At 40.1% G+C, this 18,685-nt stretch overlaps 1 protein-coding gene across 1 annotated transcript; it reads left to right on the plus strand.

Annotated features, from left to right (window-relative positions):
• Positions 1-3,864: 3,864 nt before the first annotated feature.
• Positions 3,865-14,295, plus strand: ANGPTL4 (angiopoietin like 4). The gene is made up of 7 exons (XM_053463794.1): positions 3,865-4,374; positions 6,188-6,298; positions 6,620-6,722; positions 10,816-10,929; positions 11,214-11,309; positions 11,455-11,730; positions 13,165-14,295. Exons 1-7 carry the CDS (start codon positions 3,898-3,900, stop codon positions 13,344-13,346), a joined length of 1,359 nt encoding a protein of 452 aa, XP_053319769.1. The 5' UTR covers positions 3,865-3,897; the 3' UTR covers positions 13,347-14,295.
• The last annotated feature ends 4,390 nt before the right edge of the window (positions 14,296-18,685 follow it).

Below are 18,685 nucleotides of genomic sequence, written 5' to 3' on the forward strand. Positions count from 1 at the left end.
AAACTCGGGTAAGAAGTGCAATAGCCAGATCACTGCTCATGGACAGCTGTTTCGTCCTTAATGAGACTCATCATCATGAGGTTGGGATACTGGCTTAATAGGTGAGGCTTGGACCTCTTACCTGAGTTTTGTCTAAAGGCTGTCTTGTACAGCGGGCAATTACCTTCAAGGGATCCATGTATAAAGGGGATATAGAGGCAAAGGTGATAATTGTTAACCTTATTTGCATGCGTCTACCCAGAATCCCTTGTGGTTGTGACAGCACCATGAGAGGATAAAACAATCTATTATATATATAATTGTTATTGAATTTTTTGTCCAATTTTCGTGTGTTAACTACTTATTAAAAGTAACACACCAAAATTGGACAAAAAATATTAACACAATATTAATTTATATGTGATTGTTAACAGCAATCACACTCCTATATTGCCCATGGTTGCCTACCAGTACATGCTGGATTCTGGGTATGCCTGAGATTGCTGTTAACAATCATATATATGCAGGGCCGGCACCACCTATTAACTTTTTTTGTACAATTTTGGTGTGTTACTTACTTTTATTAAAAGTGTGGTTATTTGTTTTAGTTTTAAAAGGTGCGGGGGGGTCATTTTTGATTTTGGCTAAGTGAACCCTGAATTTTCGGTTTCGGTCCAGAACTTTCATTTCGGTGCATCCCTAGAATAAATAGAACTACCGTATTTATCGGCGCATACCACGCACCGGGGTATAACACGCACCCCTGTCCGGACCGGAAGTGAGGGAGACGCGGCTGCAAACCATGCAGCTGTAGGATTTATTGGCGTATAACACGCAGGTAGGGTTTCCTCTTCTTATTTTAGTTATAAAAGTGCGTGTTATATGCCGATAAATACGGTATTTAATTTTTACTTATCCAGAATCCTGAATCTGTAGTCACTTCAGAGAATAAAACTTTCTAGGCCCAGAAATCAGCGAGAGGAAAAGTAAAGGTTTTGTGTCATTTACTTCATTTCAATCAGCATATTTTATTAAAGGCCGTATTTTCTCTCAGTGAAAAATGAGTGCGGCCTGCGCACATATACAATTCTGATTAAGTAGCCCACTGCAGAAAAAACTTGGACACCCCCGGCCAAGATGATCCGCGGCACCAACGCAGCTGAGATGGAAAGCGGCAGAGCGGAGGAAAACACTCGAGGCCTGCAGCAGACACAGGTCGCGGGGAGTAAAAAGGAGAACAGCAGCAACAGCTCCAACGCATAGACCATCAGACATGCGTTTGATGGACTTATCACGTTCCAAAAGTGTGGATGGAAATAGATTAGGTTGGCACTTGAGGAGCTCATCTAAAAAGGCCCACCTCCCAGAAGTCCATGCAGTCTCATTCTTATTGTGGAATCCTGAACACTAACCTTAATTGAGGCCTGCTGTTTTTTACATGTTAGTCTGGGTTGTTTTGTGACCTCCTGGATGAATTGTCCATGAGCTCTTGGAGGAATTTTGATAGGCTAGCCACTCTTGGTAGGTTTCACAACTGTTCTGTTTTCTCTATTTGTAGATAACGGTTGTTTGCTGGAGCCCCAGAGCCTTAGAAATTGCTTTGTAACACTTTCCTGGCTAACATATGTAAATTAGTTTCTCATCTATTGAATTTCTTCCGATCATGACATCATATGCTGCTTTTTGAGACCTTTTAGCCTACCCGCTTTGCAAGACAGGTTCTATTTAATTTAACTGGACTGTTGGTAATCATGCCTGAATCTGTCTAGTGAGATTGAACCAGTTCTCAATTTAATTTGGCTAATTGGTTGATTTAGTAACTATTGGGGCAATTAACTTTTCACATAGGGCCAGGTAGGGTTGGATAGCCTTTTTACTTCTATACATGAATTCATCATTTTAAAAACCTTTTGTGTTTGTTTTGTCTAATATTAAAATTTTGATGATCTAAAACATGTGTGACAAGTATGCAAAAGCAGGAGAGAGCTATCTATTTATATATATATATATGTGTGTGTGTGTGTGTGTAAATGGATTTAGCCGTGTTAGTCCAGTAGACACGATGTCAAAAAGAGTATTGCAGAGTATGCCGTGATACATATATATATATATATATATATATATATATATATATATATATATATATATATATATATATATCACTCCAAATACAAGGTGGTAGGCTTACCCGGTCAGCAGACTTTAGATCCGGCGTCTAACCCAAAACCAATACAAAATGAAGATGTGGAGTAAATAATCAATTTTGAGTTCGGTTTGGTGGTCTCGGTTTTGCAGTGTTGGATTATTTTCTCCGCATCTTCGCTTTGTACAAATTCTAAACACCCCTAGAGTCCTAGAAACACAAAGTTGGGTCTGATAGAGGGTCAAGTTAAATTAAAATTTAACATTTCTGTTTTGGGTTAACAACTGCTGTGTTTATAGGACCAGCTTTGATCTTGCAGGCACTTACAGGCATCTGAGGATCTAAGTACAATTGTAACTCTTTTTCTGAGCGTTAACCAGTTGTCCACCTAGGGCAACTTTAATTGAAATTAGTACAACTTGCAGAAGGTAGGAAAGAAAGAAAAAAAATCTCGATTCGATTTATATCCCAAAGTATAGAAAAAATGTGCATTTGGTCTTAAAAAAGGTATGGGTGGAGCTACCAATTACCCCTATCCTTACCAACAAGTGGAGCTCTAGTAAACAAGTGCCTATTCTGTGAAATTATTTATTTATTAAAATGCCTACTTTTACTCATTTTAAAATCCTAGAATCTTAGAGAGAATATCAACGGAGATTTCTGAATTGCCATTCCAAATATTTCCATTAATAAGTCACCTGAAGCACAAACAATATGTTTACAGCTATACATTCCTTTTCTCTGCTCTTCACCAGTTTTGAATGCATGCGCGTAAGAATGTGCAACTGCAGTGGGACTGTAGCAGTTTTAATAGAAGCCAAGATCAGAATTTTTTATATTAAATACCGGTACTTCAATCATTTCACTATCCACACATGATCCTAGGTTAGGAGGGAGATAAGTGCACCACAAAATAACTGATCTCATGTTATAACATTGTAGCAGACAGTGTCCAACGACAACAGACTAATCTTTTTTTGTCAGATACACTTTTGAAGCTGATTAAACTATCTAGGATACTGGTCATACATGAAATTATTATTTTCATAGACTGTACACTGCTCTATGGTTTTATCTTTGTTCCGAAGACGTATTGGGTTTATTTTTCATGCAGTGAAAGAATTGACCCTATGTGACTCATACGTAAGAGTATCTTATGACTGTGCTGGACGTAGTCATTCAGGACTGTGTCTCAACGCACGTCTGCACTACATTGGCAGTAAATGTATGTGTGAATGCTGTAGGAATTTAGGATGGTGTAACAGAAATACTGGATATTTCCAGTTGGGGCACTTTTCACTTTTTTGTTTTTGCACTGTTCATACATACAACAAACGTTTTAACACTGATAAAATTATCAAAAATGCCATATCAATAAATGTTTGCAGTTTTTTTTTCGTTAGTCTTATTGTCATTTCGTATCCCCACTGAGAAAGCATGTACTTGGAATATGCGTGCAAAAGTTTCATTTCGTTCGAGATTCCGAGGGATGTGTGAAATATTATATGTATATGTCTGTTGTATAATCGTATAACTCCTTGTATAATGAAAACTAGAAGTGAATACCGGATATTTGGGATTACGGGAAGCTAGCTCATTTCTGGGATGTCCAGGCGGCATGGGCGGCTCCCACGTGCGTTTTAATTTAGCACGCTCAGTTGTAAACAGGGCGGACTGAGGGAGGGGCCAGCTTTCCTAATATATAAAAAGAGGTGCTACATGATCTGGAAACCTAACTTCAAGATAGTTACGGGGAGAGTAATCTAGGCTTAAATATGGAGCTGCTGTTTACAGGTCTCGTGTTGTGTGGCTCAATGTTGGGAGGGGACAGTTGGGGGATTTCATCAGAGAAGAAAGTTCAGTATGCATCTTGGGACGAAATGAATATAATAGCCCATGGGTTACTCCAGCTAGGGCACGGTCTCAAAGAGCATGTGGACAAAACAAAGAGCCAGCTAAAAGAGATCACAGGCAGGCTGAGCCAGCACAATGTCTCTTTGGTGGAGCTCATCAAGCAAACCAAAGAGGTCAAAGAGAGTGGGGATATGTTGAAAGGTAGGGTTCAAGAGCTGGGGGACAGGGACAGGCAACTTTTTGACCTGTCCCAGGGGCTTAAAGATAAGGTGCAAGAGATCAGCAGTGAGAAGCAGCAGCTGGACCAGAGGCTGAAGGACATGGAAGATAAGATCCAGCTGCTGGAACTTGGCAAGCGGCAGAACCGTAGCGACAAGGACGATATCCTCAGTATGCAGGTAAATAGTGCGTGCAAGTGGAGGTGGATAGATCTGTTCCTGCTTTCTATAGGTCTAGAATGTTTTGTTATTCTGTGAAACCTAAGAATCCGTGAGGGGAAAAAACCCTCTACGCCCAAGCTTGTTTATCTGTATGTATATGGGCTAATTCTGCCGAATATTATGTAATCGCAATTTCGTAAGTCTGTTCAGGTGGCTGTAACATCATTCTGAATTTTAAACAAACTGCTGTTTTATTATCTTGGTAATGGGATAATCAAGTTGATTTGTAAATACAATTGTATTATGTGTTGTATCAGACATGGTGCAACACTTGTATCATTTATTATTTGGGGAAACCTTGGAGACCAGAACACTAGGGATGTTTACAACTATAGTAAAGCATGACTGACCGTACTGTATAACACTGTGTGTAATGGCTTACACAAAGCATAATTCATTATAGAAAACTGAAAGTCAATGTAAACCTAATAAAAACGTAAAGTGCATGGGTTGTAAAGTCTTGTGGCTTCAAAGTAGTCGGCACCAATTCATAATGTCGAGTAATATTAATCCTGAAGATCCTTCAGAATGAAATGACCTGACCTGATACTCTTGTGTCGCCTATAGCCTCTCATGATACTGTCTTGCAACACCTCTTCTAAGGGTCTGGTTGCATTCCTACAGTCTGTATTGTTGTCTGGGGACATTATTTTCCCTGATATTGTTTCCCACTATTGTCCCCTCTATCTATTACCAGTAACCTTAGGACATTAACTTCAATAAAATCATGTGTCTTAACTTAACTTTCACTTTAACCGAAGTGTCTAACTGTTTGCTTCACGTAATCCCCCATTACGTTTTGGGTTGTTAACTTAATGTTCCCCCTTCCATAGATCCACTCCTTTAAAGTTAATCCCAGTGTGTTCGTTTCAGATATTAATGACTGTGACCTAATGTTGACAATAACATTGGTTACTTTACTTTCTATAAGCTGCTTAGGTTGTGTGATTCTGACCAGTGCACTTTGATCAGAGTCCAAAGGGAGGAATGTGAGCGGAATATGAAAATGTGTCCATCCAAAGTGCAGGCATTTGTTTGTTATTGCCCTCTATCCCAGTGGCTAATAACCTGCTAGCTTTGCATAAACAACAATAGTTTAGAGATGTATGTATAACCACCGTACTCAACATTACTTTTGACATTTAAACGGGCCACTGGCATCTTTCCAGAGATTACCTGGCTGTTAAAGATGTCAGACATGTTTACAGACCTGTTTATGACACAACAAAAGAGTTACTTTGGGTAGATGCATACAGATACTTCAAATATGTATGGAACTAGGCATTGGGGGAAAAATTGTGTTGGTTACCAGTCACGTGTAATTAATCAGAACAACTACATTTAAATTCTGTGATTTGTGGTTTTTTTTGTTTTTTTTTTTCCCCCCACCAACATAGTCATAACCAACAGTGGCATATACTGAGTGACTGGAAGTGAGAGTTGTCCTGTGCTGCACGTACTGCATGTGCGATCTAGTAATGTGATGAGTATCCTATTACACAGAGTGAATTGGTTGTAGAGTTCCTGTTTGGAATCAGATACCACTGGGTTGGGGAAATAATAATCTTGATTGTCAATGTTAAATAGATTTCTCTAATCATCCTAAAAGGGATTAAAAAAAATGGCTTGGATAGAAAATAAACGAAGTTGGCACATAAAATGTTCCATCACTGTATAGTCTATGCACTTCTGGCACAAAACCAACTAAAGGATTAAATGTCAATATTATAATGAATCTGTCAATTAAATCTGGTTCTTTCTTTTATTACAGTCACAAATGGACACTCAGAATGAGAGGATCATGGAGCTTTTGGAAAAGATCAAACTGCAGCAATTGAAGCTAGACAAACAGAACCAACAAATTAAAAATCTGCAAACCAAAGTGAGGGGTTTTCCTGCATTGCCTAAAAAATATATAAAGTATAGCTATGCAGAATAGTTCAATTGGCATATTTGTGTAGCACTGTTAAACATTGTATAACAAAGAACATGTTTGCCAACCACTGAAAAAATAATTTAGCGACAGTAGAGCTGTCTAAAAAGGAATTGCATGAATACAATTCAATATAGCTATTATACAAGTATAGAAAGCTGTATATTATGTGGCAAAAATATCATAATTTTATAATTTAAAGTATGCAATAAACAATAAATGCATGACTATTAACAAACTAGCATCATACTAAGAAGTGTTTTATTACAGATTCAGGGTAACATATCGGAAAATCAGAAACTGAGCCTTCACTTAAAAAAAGAAGCTTCACTTGAAAAGCCTACTAATGACAGCATAGAGGCTGAGACAGAAAGTGAGTATAAACCTGATTAAGGCTCATCCATTATGTCCTGCTCAATAGTCCATGCTACCCCATGTTCTGGCATTCTAACAAAACCTGTTGCTATCCTTGTCTTTTATTAATAGTATTCAGAGCATTTAAATTAACATGTAGGTCTTCCTAATAATGGAAACTGTTTGACCCTGTAAAATAAGTTGTGCAATTATGAAGATAAGAATTCTTATGTGCCTTTATTTTTATCAGAGAGCCTCAAATATGCTCTTTTCCTTTTGTGTGTTTTTTCCCAGTTCTTCAGCAGTATAGGAAGTCATTTCAACATAATCACTTCCTATGTCACATTTGTATTTTAATCCTTTTCTCAGCATGTTTCATCGGTCAGTTTGCTAAGAATTGGAGACCAGCCAGTAAACACATTTAGTGTCCCTTGAAGCCACGCCATCAAAGAATGCGTATCATGTTTAAAAAAAAAAAAAAATAACAACCATCAGCACAACCTGCTGCTCCAGAGCTGGAGTGTAACCACCTTGCCATGATCCTGTTTTAAAACCCCTTGCTTGCTTAAAGTAGCCAGTCAATATCAGGAAAGAGCTGTCATTTAAACAATATGAATATTCATGTGAGCCTCAGTATACCACAGGAGCACATATGGCAGGCAATGTAAGGTAAATGTGTGGGTTTTTTTGTTTTCACGCAGTAAAAACAAAAAAATGCTTTAAAATGCATTCTTTGCTGGTACAGCCGCATAAGGACACTGGAATGTGCTTTTAATAAAATTCAGGAAATGTTTTTTTTACACATTAGTGAAGTGAGAGAACTATCTTTTCTTTTGTTGCTCTAAATTAATTAACTTGCACTTGCATGTAAAATTAATTGCTATGCTAAACAGATGCAGTGAAGTCAGTAAATTGCTTTAATCCGGATTTTTTTTTTCTGTGGCACACTGATACGTTGTACATAACCACAATAGTAATAGGATTTGGCAATATTATATTCCTCTGAGGCAGACTGTACGCTCTTACATTTGCATCCTGGATATCACCCAGTGACTGCAATTTCGATACTGTACAAAGTCCCTGCTGTTCTCATTGTGAATGGATAACAATAGACATCCTTGTCCCAGAGCCAAGTGTGTGAAAGTTGAAGTCTTGTTCCATGTGCCAGACGCTTAATAACTTCCAGAGGATGGTGTGTCAGCCCTCCTGATGAAAACTTTTGGACTCCTTCCAACTGTGCAAGAGTTCATTCCTGCAGGATTAATTTTGTGGCTTAGTGTTTTTCTGTGGTATGGAAAGATGACAGTCGTCAACTTTTCCAATACTAAAAATCAGCGTTTACTTAATGCTTGCCATGTGCAGCAATGTAACTGCTTTTAAGGGAATACTAATATTATAATGCTATTTCCATGACTGAATAGAAATTCTACAATTGATATTTATGCAGTTGCGTGTATTGGCTTAGAGTGCCAGCCACCTGCCACAAAACTAGGAGTAGGTTGTCTTGTTTGTCCGTTCAGTTTACTTTTACATTTTTCTTATAGAGCACCAGCAGATTGTGTAGCGCTTTCCCAGTATGGGAGTATGGAGTACAGGACTCAGCCCAAAAAGGCACTAGGTTCAGAGTTCTCCCTTGTTACTTGCCCAGTCACACTATAAAGGTCTGTGCCTAGCTTTCATAGTACCTAGAACCTGGTGTTGTCCGGTTATGACCCTCCCAGGGGCCCCTACGGACACTGCTGCTCTTATCATGTGGGGTCACATAACCTGATTCTACTCAGCACCTGCTTTCTGGCTATAGTAGCCTACATCTATGCAGTCGGCAGATTGTCTGCCTGTCTATATATATATTACAGGACCAATCTAAATAAACAAACAGTGGGTGTTACGCCACATTTCTGCTTACTAGATTATATGGCAATGCTGATATTTTGTAAAGATTTGGCATATTGTAGAATTTCTTTTTAAAAACTAGGTAAAAGTTCACATAGCTGTGTGTGGGTGTGAATGGGGGGGGGGGCATCTAGGGGATTGAATGATCTTATTATCCTGTGTTCCTCCTCTAAGCAGAAATCCCTTTGTAACCTTTCCCCTACTTTTTAACTTGCTGATGCAATTCACCAGTATGTGTCACACTCCATTAACTCCTAATGCATGAAAACCTTTATTAATATCTTTTAAAAATATATGTGTGTATTTATATAAAAAATTATACTTTTATTACATTATACCTGATATGTGCTCCCTGTTTCAAATTTTAACTTCAGAAATTATGGACGTAATATCTGCCCATATAACCCACCAATTTCGCTGCAGTTTTCCCAATTTTTCTGGGCCATATATTCCTTTGGATCAGTAGTCTAAACATTATAAAAGGCTGTCAGGGCATTCTGTGGAATTCAAAATATGTATGAATGGATATCTAAATACAAATTTTCATGTGTTAAACTTACATATAATGAAATGCCAAGGCATTTAACAAACTGCCTAAAATTTCCAAGCATAGGCTCAAAGAACCTGTATTACATACTTTGCCACTAGAATACACATAATGTATGTGCATACATAAGGTACATATAGTATTTCATTTTAAATGATATCATTGATCATTTTAATACAAGTCAGTTTGTTTACTGAATATATTGCAGACAATTAAAAGTATTTCTGTGGTCGTTTACAACTAAAAGAGGCATTGACTATGTTCTATTTAGATCTTTGGCTGAACAGGAGTATTCCACTAGTGATATTTGGCTGTAATCAACTGGATTTGGCATGCTAGTTTGGCTGCTCTGGGACCAGATCATATATTGTACTCCATGAACAGCATTCTGGGCTTAGATTGTAAACATGTCTGGTATTCCTCAGCAAGGCCAAGGCGAGGTGGAAGCTTTGGGAATTGTGTGAAACGTCATATTTACAACTTTCACTGGTAGAAATCTGACCCCCAAAGACAGCCTAGATTAACAATTTACACAATCAGCTGTTGCCACGATATGCCAAACAATTTCTTGGCTACTGCAATATAGTTTTAATACCATCATTAAATTTGGCTGCAACTATGCATAAATATGGGATTGGATTTACAAAGACACATGCACTTCCGTCATAGAAATTAAGATTGTTGTGTTGGCAGTCTGCTCAAAGTGCACAAGCAAAGGTGGAGTATCTTGTAACTCATTAAATAAATGTAGGATTAGTAATTGTGCTTTGAAATGCACAAATAACAGAAGGACTTTTAGTGGGTGTGTATGTGAATATTAAAGCTCATTTTTACATGAAACCTCTTTCCTATATGTTCTCACCATTCTTTGTCTTCAGGGATAATGGGTCGTACCATAAAAATAGTCTGTCGAATAGTAATCGCATTATACCTGGTACATTAGGCTTTTCCTGTGGCTTCCATTTCAGAGGCAATAGTCTTTTGGTTCTCTTATGCCATTTCAAACATAGATCGAGTATTTAATTTACTATTGTTTGTTATGATATACATTCAAGAATAAGGTATATAGTTAATGTGTATAACATTTTAACAGTAATTTGTAATCTAAAACAAGGAACCGTGAACCTGGATTTGAGCCTTGTCCTTTTGTAGTCTTCCAAGCTTATTCTGAATTGTCTACAATCTATAATAGGATAGTATTTAATTATCTGTAATTGATTCAGATTACTCATAAAATCCCACATTTGTCCATTCTTTCTTAGTGTTACCAATGCTGTTAATAATAATAAAAAACATATATTAATAACTTCATTTGTTGATCCTTAACAACAGTTTTTTTTCTAAACTGGTATATGGGGTTCCAAACAGCATGAACATTTTTCTTATAATGTTAAACAAATTACCAGTACACATATGTTTGGTAACTCATACTGAATGCTCCCCTAACTTCTCCACTTTGCTTTCTGTATCCTGAATATTTATTATTTGCATTAAAAAAAACAAATACACTTTACATTATAAACAAAAAATCTCTCAAGCATTCCTAAGTGTCTACTGCATCTACCCTTTTTCAGCGATGTTAATTGTTGCCTTAACGTAACAGGTCTGTTCTTACTTTGGTTTGCAAAGAGAATGAACCTTTAATAATAAGAATTAACTTCTCTTTATTCAGGGCCACCATCTGACTGTCATCAGATATTTTTAGAAGGTGAACGCACCAGCGGCATTTTCACTGTTAAGCCAAGTACGGCCCAGCCTTTTGAAGTGTACTGTGAAATTACTGGTGGTAAGTCACTTGAAGGACTTCTAGTTTAAAGGGGGCCAGGGGTGGTTCTATGTGGTCAGTTGGTCAATTTTTATGTGCTGTGATGCATTGAAGAGGACTTTGAAGGAATGACAGAACTCTGTTGCTGAGCAACTGTATCTCAAACATTTTAATGCAGTTTTTAAGTGACTGGAGCATGAAGGGAGAAAAAAATAAAATATTTACATGATGCTGCACCCATCCAAGGTATCCTTGGAACAGCACTTTTAATCTAGCTTAGTCTAATTTGTCTTCTCTCCCAACAGAAGAGGGATGGACAGTTATCCAGAGACGCAGTGATGGCTCAGTGGATTTTGATCAGCTGTGGGAACAATACAGAAATGGATTTGGTGCACTTAATGGTCAGTATAAATATAGCTTATTTTCTTTATTCTATTCAATAAGAATCCAGACATAAACATTCAAATACTTACGTGTGAAGATCACGTTTCCGTTTATAAAATTGACTACAGTGCTCATTTTCTGTGGCCTTATTTGCATTTTCAGGTGAGTTTTGGCTTGGATTGGAGAAGATTCATCAAATAACTAAGCAGGGGCGATATGTCATACGCATTGAGCTGCAAGACTGGGAGGAAAATATCCAGTATATGGAGTCAGAGTTTCATTTGGGAGGTTCCAGCACAGCCTATGCCCTCCAGGTCTTTGCACCAGTGACTGGTGACCTTGAAAATGCTCTGAGTGACTTCCGATCACAAGCATTTTCCACTCGAGACCATGATAAGGACCTTAAACCTGATATCAATTGTGCGAAACATCTCTCAGGTGGGTAGAGATTTAATTATGTACCTTTTTTCAAGCAATTTAGGTGTAACAGCTTTTATATATATATATGAAAACATTCTATGTAATTAGATCTTTAAACGTGAACATAAAAAAAAAAAAACTCCTACGATTTTATCACTTCCCTCACAGTTTCCAAACAATATGTGTCCACTGAAGACAGAACCATAGTTTGTTTTAATTTTCAACTTAATACATTTACTTTTTTTATCTCTTGCTAGTAAGCCATCCATGTAGGTTTAAGTCTTATCTAATATGCCTTCCTCAATTATGTCTTTTATGTAATGAAACTGTTACTGTCTATGATAATTTCCTTGATGCACTATATGAATAATAACATCACCACAATCACAAATTAACATATTGCACTTTTTTCATGATGTCATTTTTTGTTTTTTAAACAGAATTATACTATATGACCAAAATTACATGGACAACCATCCATATGAGCATATTACACATCCCAATCCCGTAGCCTCCATTCTTCTGGGAAGGCTTTCCACAAGGTTTGAGTATCTGTGGGGATATGTCCCCATTCAGCGAAAAGAGCATTTGTGAGCACAGGCACTGATGTTGGATGAGAATGCCTGGCTTGCAATCTGTATTCCCGTTCATCCTAAAGGTGTTCAATGGAGTTATGATCAAGGATCTGTGCAGGCCAGTCGAGTCCTCCACACCAAACTAGTCAATCCATGTCTTTATGGACATTGCCTTGTGCATAGCAGGGTGAGCGCATCGGCCATGTTTTCCAGGACACATAATTTTTACATATTGCTGACCAGCCCATATAAAATGCTGCCCTGCAGTGTGTGTGATAGACTTATAGAAGGGAACCAATTAGTCAGTTATACATCCCCCATACTGAAGGGCAGCATTTTATCTGGGATGGTCAGCAAAATAAAAAAATTGTGTCATGTAAAATGGCCGATGTGGTTATCCTGGAACAGGTCTTCCTCAAATGGGTTCCACAAAGTTGAAGGCATACAAGGGTCTTTCTCTGTTGTAGCATTGATATTACCCTTTACTGAAACTAAGGGGCCTAGCCCAAACTCAGAAACCATTATTCCTCCATCAAGTTTTAATCAATCTAAGTGTGCGTGGTCTACCACCTCATGGCTGAGCTGCTATTAGTTGATGCTTCCACTTTAAAAACAGAGCAATTACAGTTGACTGGAGCGGACCTAGCAGGGCAGAAATTTCACGAACTGACCTGTGGCAAAGGTGCCACGTTTAAAGTCTCTGAGCTTTTCGGTACAACCCATTCGGCTGCCAATGTTGGCTATTACTGTGGCTGAAACACCTAAACTCAATTAGAAGTGTCTGCATACTTTTGGTCATATAGTGTAAATCTCACACAAGCATTATTTAAATATTTTTTTTAAAAGTAGCATATTCTAATTTTCTTTTCTTGTACAGGAGGATGGTGGTTCAGTGCATGCGGCCATTCTAACCTCAATGGTAAATATTTTCGCTCCATCCCTCGTCAGAGGCATGAGAGGAAGCAGGGGATCTTCTGGAAAACTTGGAAAGGGAGATATTACCCACTGAAATCCACCTCTATTAAAATTCATCCTATTGAATTTGAAACCCCAGAGTAAAGACTGAATAAAAGAAGACAAACATTTCAGAACTGTTACTGAGGTTGCTGATGCAGGGTCGCACTGGGCTTCTGAGGCTTGTCACTAAATTGCCCTTAACCTGCTGTTTTGCTATGAAAACTTAATTAGCGTTAACATTAGCATTTCTGAGTTGAAAGATTAACTATGGGTTAAGGCTGTACATTTCATTTAGACAATTGGTGCAGCTTCATTTTATTTTCCATACTACTATAATTCTCCTTTGTCTTTTTTTTAAAAGGTTGCCTTAACATTGTGTAAAAGTGTAGGTTTCTTAAGATATCTAGATAATGTTACTTTATTGGACCTAATTTGAATGGCATGCAAATAACTTGTATCACTGCAAAATGGTATACTTTTTTCTTTTGTAGAAGAAAAAAAGCAAAAAGGACAAGGTGTTAGTAAAGCAGGATGGGATATAATCATGGTAATCATGTGCTTTTTATGGCTATGCCATAAGGTCCTGCTGCAATTTACAGAATGTAAAAATGACTAGTTCCTCAGATATGAAAAGTTTAGTTGCCACCATTCAACAATCAACACTGTATTGAAGAAAAAAACTACCCATGACAGATATGTCTTTAGTTTTAAGGAGAAGCTGTATGATTAATAGGTAGCCCTTGCGGGTCAAGAAGGACAAAATGTAATTGTTATGCATAAATCTTGCTGCTAAATGCAGTTAGAATCCTTCAGTCATATTGACTGACTACAATGGTGACCAAAATGTCAATCTGTGTAAATATTGGTTTGTACAGTACATCTTTTTTTAAGAATTCTACCAGTCAATGTTTCTGTATATTTAAAAAAACCTCTAATTTATAAATATTTTGTTCTAAAAATGAATTTTGTTAAATTTCAATGTTCTTTTGTTACACATTCTATTATCCCTAGACTTTTAAATAAAAATAGTAAGATATACTATCTTAAAATATTATGTCATCAGTTATTGGTCTGTGCTGCTTTTTTAAATGTTACTACAGGCAAAAACAGCTTAACAGTCAGATTCCAATAACATTGGACACATGAGGGAAGCTGTATCAACACTTTTTTGGGATTTAGTTTTTTCCTCTATGAAATGTTTATAGAATTCAGCTGTTGCTAAATAATGGTACACCATTTTCTCCCACAGGCAGGTCTATTGTTTACACTAAAATGTGAGTGCATGAGATATGAAACTTTTTCCCCAGGTTGAGGGGAGGGATAATGTCCACCCCAAGCACATTGAGTCTCAAGGGTGGATAGTGAACTCTGGCTATAGTGATTAGTCTTCTTGGCACTTAAAGGGTGCTTGGATGGACATAAAGAGATGTTAATCTGGTCAAGGTGGAGTAGGGAGAGGTGTGTTTTGTTTTTGTTTTTTTTGTTTTATTTATTATATATTTGTTTATTCATATACACTACTCTCAGGGTTCATTCAGGTGGTGGAGCCACTGAGCACCGGTCAGGACAAGACAAGGAGCGTAGTCAAGTAAGCAAACTTATGTCTGTAGCTAGGAATTCACAATAGGAGTCACGGACAGTCTTGTAAGCAAGTCAGGGTCAACAACTGGTAATTCAGAATAAGGGCACTTCCATAGAGATGGCTGTAGGTGGACATGCAGCGTCTCGAAATTTAGACTGGGAATGCAGCCTACATTGTGTTGTGTGACTTGTGATGCCTCTTGGTGCAGTGTGCCTGGTGCACATGGGGATACAGGGCCTGACAGTGGCCCCCACCAAGACGTGACCTCTGTTACTTTCCTTAACCTCTGAACGACCAATAACTTGTCATGGCATTAAATAAGCCTAGAAAGTGGTCACAAGATTTTGTCTCTCGGACAGAGGCCTCAATAAAAAAAAAAATTCCCAAGACCGGCTCTCCAGACCCTTCTGAGAACTCTGAGCTCCTCCTGCAGGTTCAATACAAGAACTGCATTCAACCATGCCGTTCAAAGGAGCTAGCTTTCTAATCACAATGTGTAATTACTAAAATAAAAAAAAATTGTTAAAATAAATAACATTTAAAAATAACTATGCAGTAAAGTCACCAACCAGTTCCAACAAGCTGTAGTTTTTTTTTTTTTTTTTTGGTTTTTTTAAAAAAAAGGCCTAATATATAGTTTATTTTTATGAGCAAGTGCTAAAATTCTAAAGAAAGCTCTTCTTGTTCCAAACCCCCCCCAATATATAACTTGTGTGGGTACACTAAATGAGAGAGGAGAAAACCACAGCTAAACAGGAGTGCCAATGGGGGGAAAAAACAGACTGATTAATGTTCGTTGGAGAACCAAAATTCCTTGTTAGGCTAAGATGATGGTCAGTAGCTGGAGGTACATGGTTTAATTGACCAGGTATAAAAAGACCAGTCATTAAGGATCATATCTGCAATTAGCCTTGGAGGTAGAAATACCAATGTGAAAAAAAACACACAACACAGTGCAGCTCACGATCAAGATAACGAGGTTAACTGAAACACCACCTATACCTCAAGTGGAATCAACATATGGAAAAATACTAAAACAATTGTATCAGTCCCCACAATGACATTTGGAAATGGCAGTTTAGGGAAATAAGAAAAATCTAAAAATATATGTCACAGTATAAAAACCACTTTTAATAAAATCACAACTGTCAGTCTAAAAAAACCACAGGGCCCTTGTGGCTAGATTCAGTTGCTTAATTACCACAAAAATAATAAACAGGTGTCACGGCACAGCGTACAGAGGAGACGCCGTAGTCAGGTAGGACTGCAGGGATGGTCCAGAGAGCCGAGGTCAGGATACCGGAGAGCAGGATAAACGAGGAGCAAGCCGAGGTCAGGATACCAGAGATCAGAATAGTCAAAAACAAGCCGAGGTCAAATACAGGAATCAAGCAGGAAAACGCTATCTGGGTGCTAGCACAGGGCATAGACGACCATCAGAAGGCGAAGTCTAAGAGTTCTGAAGTCTCTTATATAGGCACAGGAAGTTTAGGCACTAATTGGATGTTTCCCGCCAAATTTTCAAAGTGCCGTTACGTCACTTCCTGCGGCCATCTTGTGGTTGGCGATTTCGTAATCTTTCCATATAGGTCGAGGTAGTACCAGCCGGCGCCGCTAGGTGGCGTGAAGCAGAACGAGTCAGGACTCCAGAGAAGGACGCGTCTCCCGGCTCCAGCTGCTGGGAGGATCTTGTGCAGGTAAGTGGTCTCCCTCTTCCTCGCGGCGGCTGCGGCTGCTGTGTAGAAGCGGGAGGTCTCCCCCTTCTCCGCGGTGGCTGTGGCTGGAGCTGCCGTGCGGAAGCAGGGGGTCTCCCTCTTCCTCGTGGCAGTTGCGGCTGGGGCTGCCGTGCAGAGGCGGGGGGTCTCCCCCTTCTTCGCGGCGCTTGCTGCTGCTGGTCCGAGGCGGGGGGTCTCCCCTCTCTTCGCGGCAGCAGCGGCCGCCGGACCGAAGCGGGGGGTCTCCCCCTACCTCGCGGCTGCTGACACGCGGCTGGAGCCGTAACAGTACCCCTCCTCAAAGGGGCGACCTCTGGGCGACCCCTGTTAGAGCAACTCTGCCCTCTAGCCAGGAATGCACGTACAAGGTGAGGAGCATGAAACCGAGCCTCCGGTACCCAGGAACGATCCTCTGGGCCAAGTCCCCTCCAATGAATCAGATATTGGAGACTCCCTTGTTGCCTGCGAGACTTCAGGATAGCTTGAGGAGTACGTCCAGAAATATCAGTGGCCGAAGTCTCCGAAACAGAGGATCTGGTCGAAAAGCGGTTGCAAACCAGCGGCTTCAATAGGGAGACATGGAAGACTCTAGGAATACGGAGTGTCCTAGGCAGAGAAAGTTCATAGGCGACAGGGTTCACCCGGCGGACAATCGAGAAAGGACCGATAAAACGTGGTGCCAGCTTCATGCTGGGTACTCTGAGTCGCAGGTACCTTGTAGACAACCACACTCTGTCCCCAGGAGAATAGGCAGGATTCCTAGAACGACGTTTGTTAGCTTGGAGTTCCTGTCGCTCACCCGCCAATTCTAGAGCCCTCCGCACCGAAGCCCACGTAGACTGGATAGTCACCAACCGCTCCTCCAGTACTGGATCAGTAGAAGTAGGGAAGGCGCCAGGAAAGGGTTGAGGGTGAAGACCATACACACAATAGAAGGCGGATTCTCCAGTGGACTCTTGTACCGCATTATTGCGAGCAAATTCAGCCAATGGCAACAGGTCAACCCAATCGTCCTGATGATGGTTAATGAATATGCGCAGGTACTGTTCGAGGTGCTGGTTAGCCCTCTCTGCTGCGCCGTTGGACTGTGGGTGGTATGCGGAGGAAAAGGCCAGGGTGACACCCAAGGCTCTAGTGAACTCGCGCCAAAAACGTGCAATAAACTGAGTGCCACGGTCGGAGACAATCTCAGTAGGGACTCCATGGAGGCGGACGATCTCCCGCATGAATAAGTCAGCCAACACCGAAGCCGTGGGTAGTCTCCTCAAGGGTATCATATGCGCCATCTTAGAAAAGCGATCGACGATCATGAGGATGACAGTATATCCCTTGGAGTTGGGTAAATCCACGATAAAGTCCATGGCAAGGTGAGTCCAGGGCCTTGAAGGACGAGGTAATGGATGGAGCAGCCCAGCAGGGAGATTTCTAGAAGACTTGTTGGCAGCACACTTGAGACAGGAGCGGACAAACAGGGCAGTATCCCTGCTCCATTCTGGCCACCAAAATGTCCTGGACACGAGGTCCTTGGTTCGTGCTAGCCCAGGATGGCCTGCAGTTCTGGAGCCATGGGACAGACGAAGCACATGGGTACGGAGGTTAGCAGGAACAAAAAGTTTCCCAACCGGCAACGACGCTGGAGCTTGGGCTTGTAAACCAGAAATGCGATCAAGCAAGGGAGTCCGGCAACGAAGGTGTAGCGCAGCGAGAACCTTGGTAGTAGGTATAATGGGCTCAGGCGCACGACCCTCCTCCTCTGGAAGCACATGTATCCGGGAGAGGGCATCAGCCTTGACATTCTTGGAACCCGGACGATAAGTCAATACGAATGAGAATCGGGAGAGAAACAAAGCCCATCTGGCCTGTCGAGGGTTTAGGCACTTGGCATTCTCTATGTACTGAAGGTTCTTGTGGTCCGTTAGAATCAACGTAGGAATCTGCACACCCTCCAGTAGATGACGCCACTCCTCCAGTGCCAGGATAACAGCCAGCAGCTCCTTGTTCCCCACATCATAGTTCCTCTCTGCTGGGGAGAATCTTCTGGAGAAGAATCCGCACGGATGGAGAGGACCACTGTATGAGATTCTCTGGGACAGGACAGCTCCGACTCCAGCTTCAGATGCATCGACCTCCAGAACAAATGGCAA

The sequence above is a fragment of the Spea bombifrons genome, chromosome 1 (assembly GCF_027358695.1).
Source record: "Spea bombifrons isolate aSpeBom1 chromosome 1, aSpeBom1.2.pri, whole genome shotgun sequence".
In the NCBI taxonomy this organism is placed as follows: domain Eukaryota; kingdom Metazoa; phylum Chordata; class Amphibia; order Anura; family Pelobatidae; genus Spea; species Spea bombifrons.

Coding starts and splice junctions, on each gene's coding strand:
- ANGPTL4 (XM_053463794.1), top strand. CDS start 3,898: ATGGAGCTGCTGTTTACAGGTCTCGTGTTGTGTGGCTCAATGTTGGGA. Junction 10,930..11,213: donor GTACTGTGAAATTACTGGTG/GTAAGTCACTTG, acceptor CTCTCCCAACAG/AAGAGGGATGGACAGTTATC. Junction 11,310..11,454: donor TGGATTTGGTGCACTTAATG/GTCAGTATAAAT, acceptor TTGCATTTTCAG/GTGAGTTTTGGCTTGGATTG.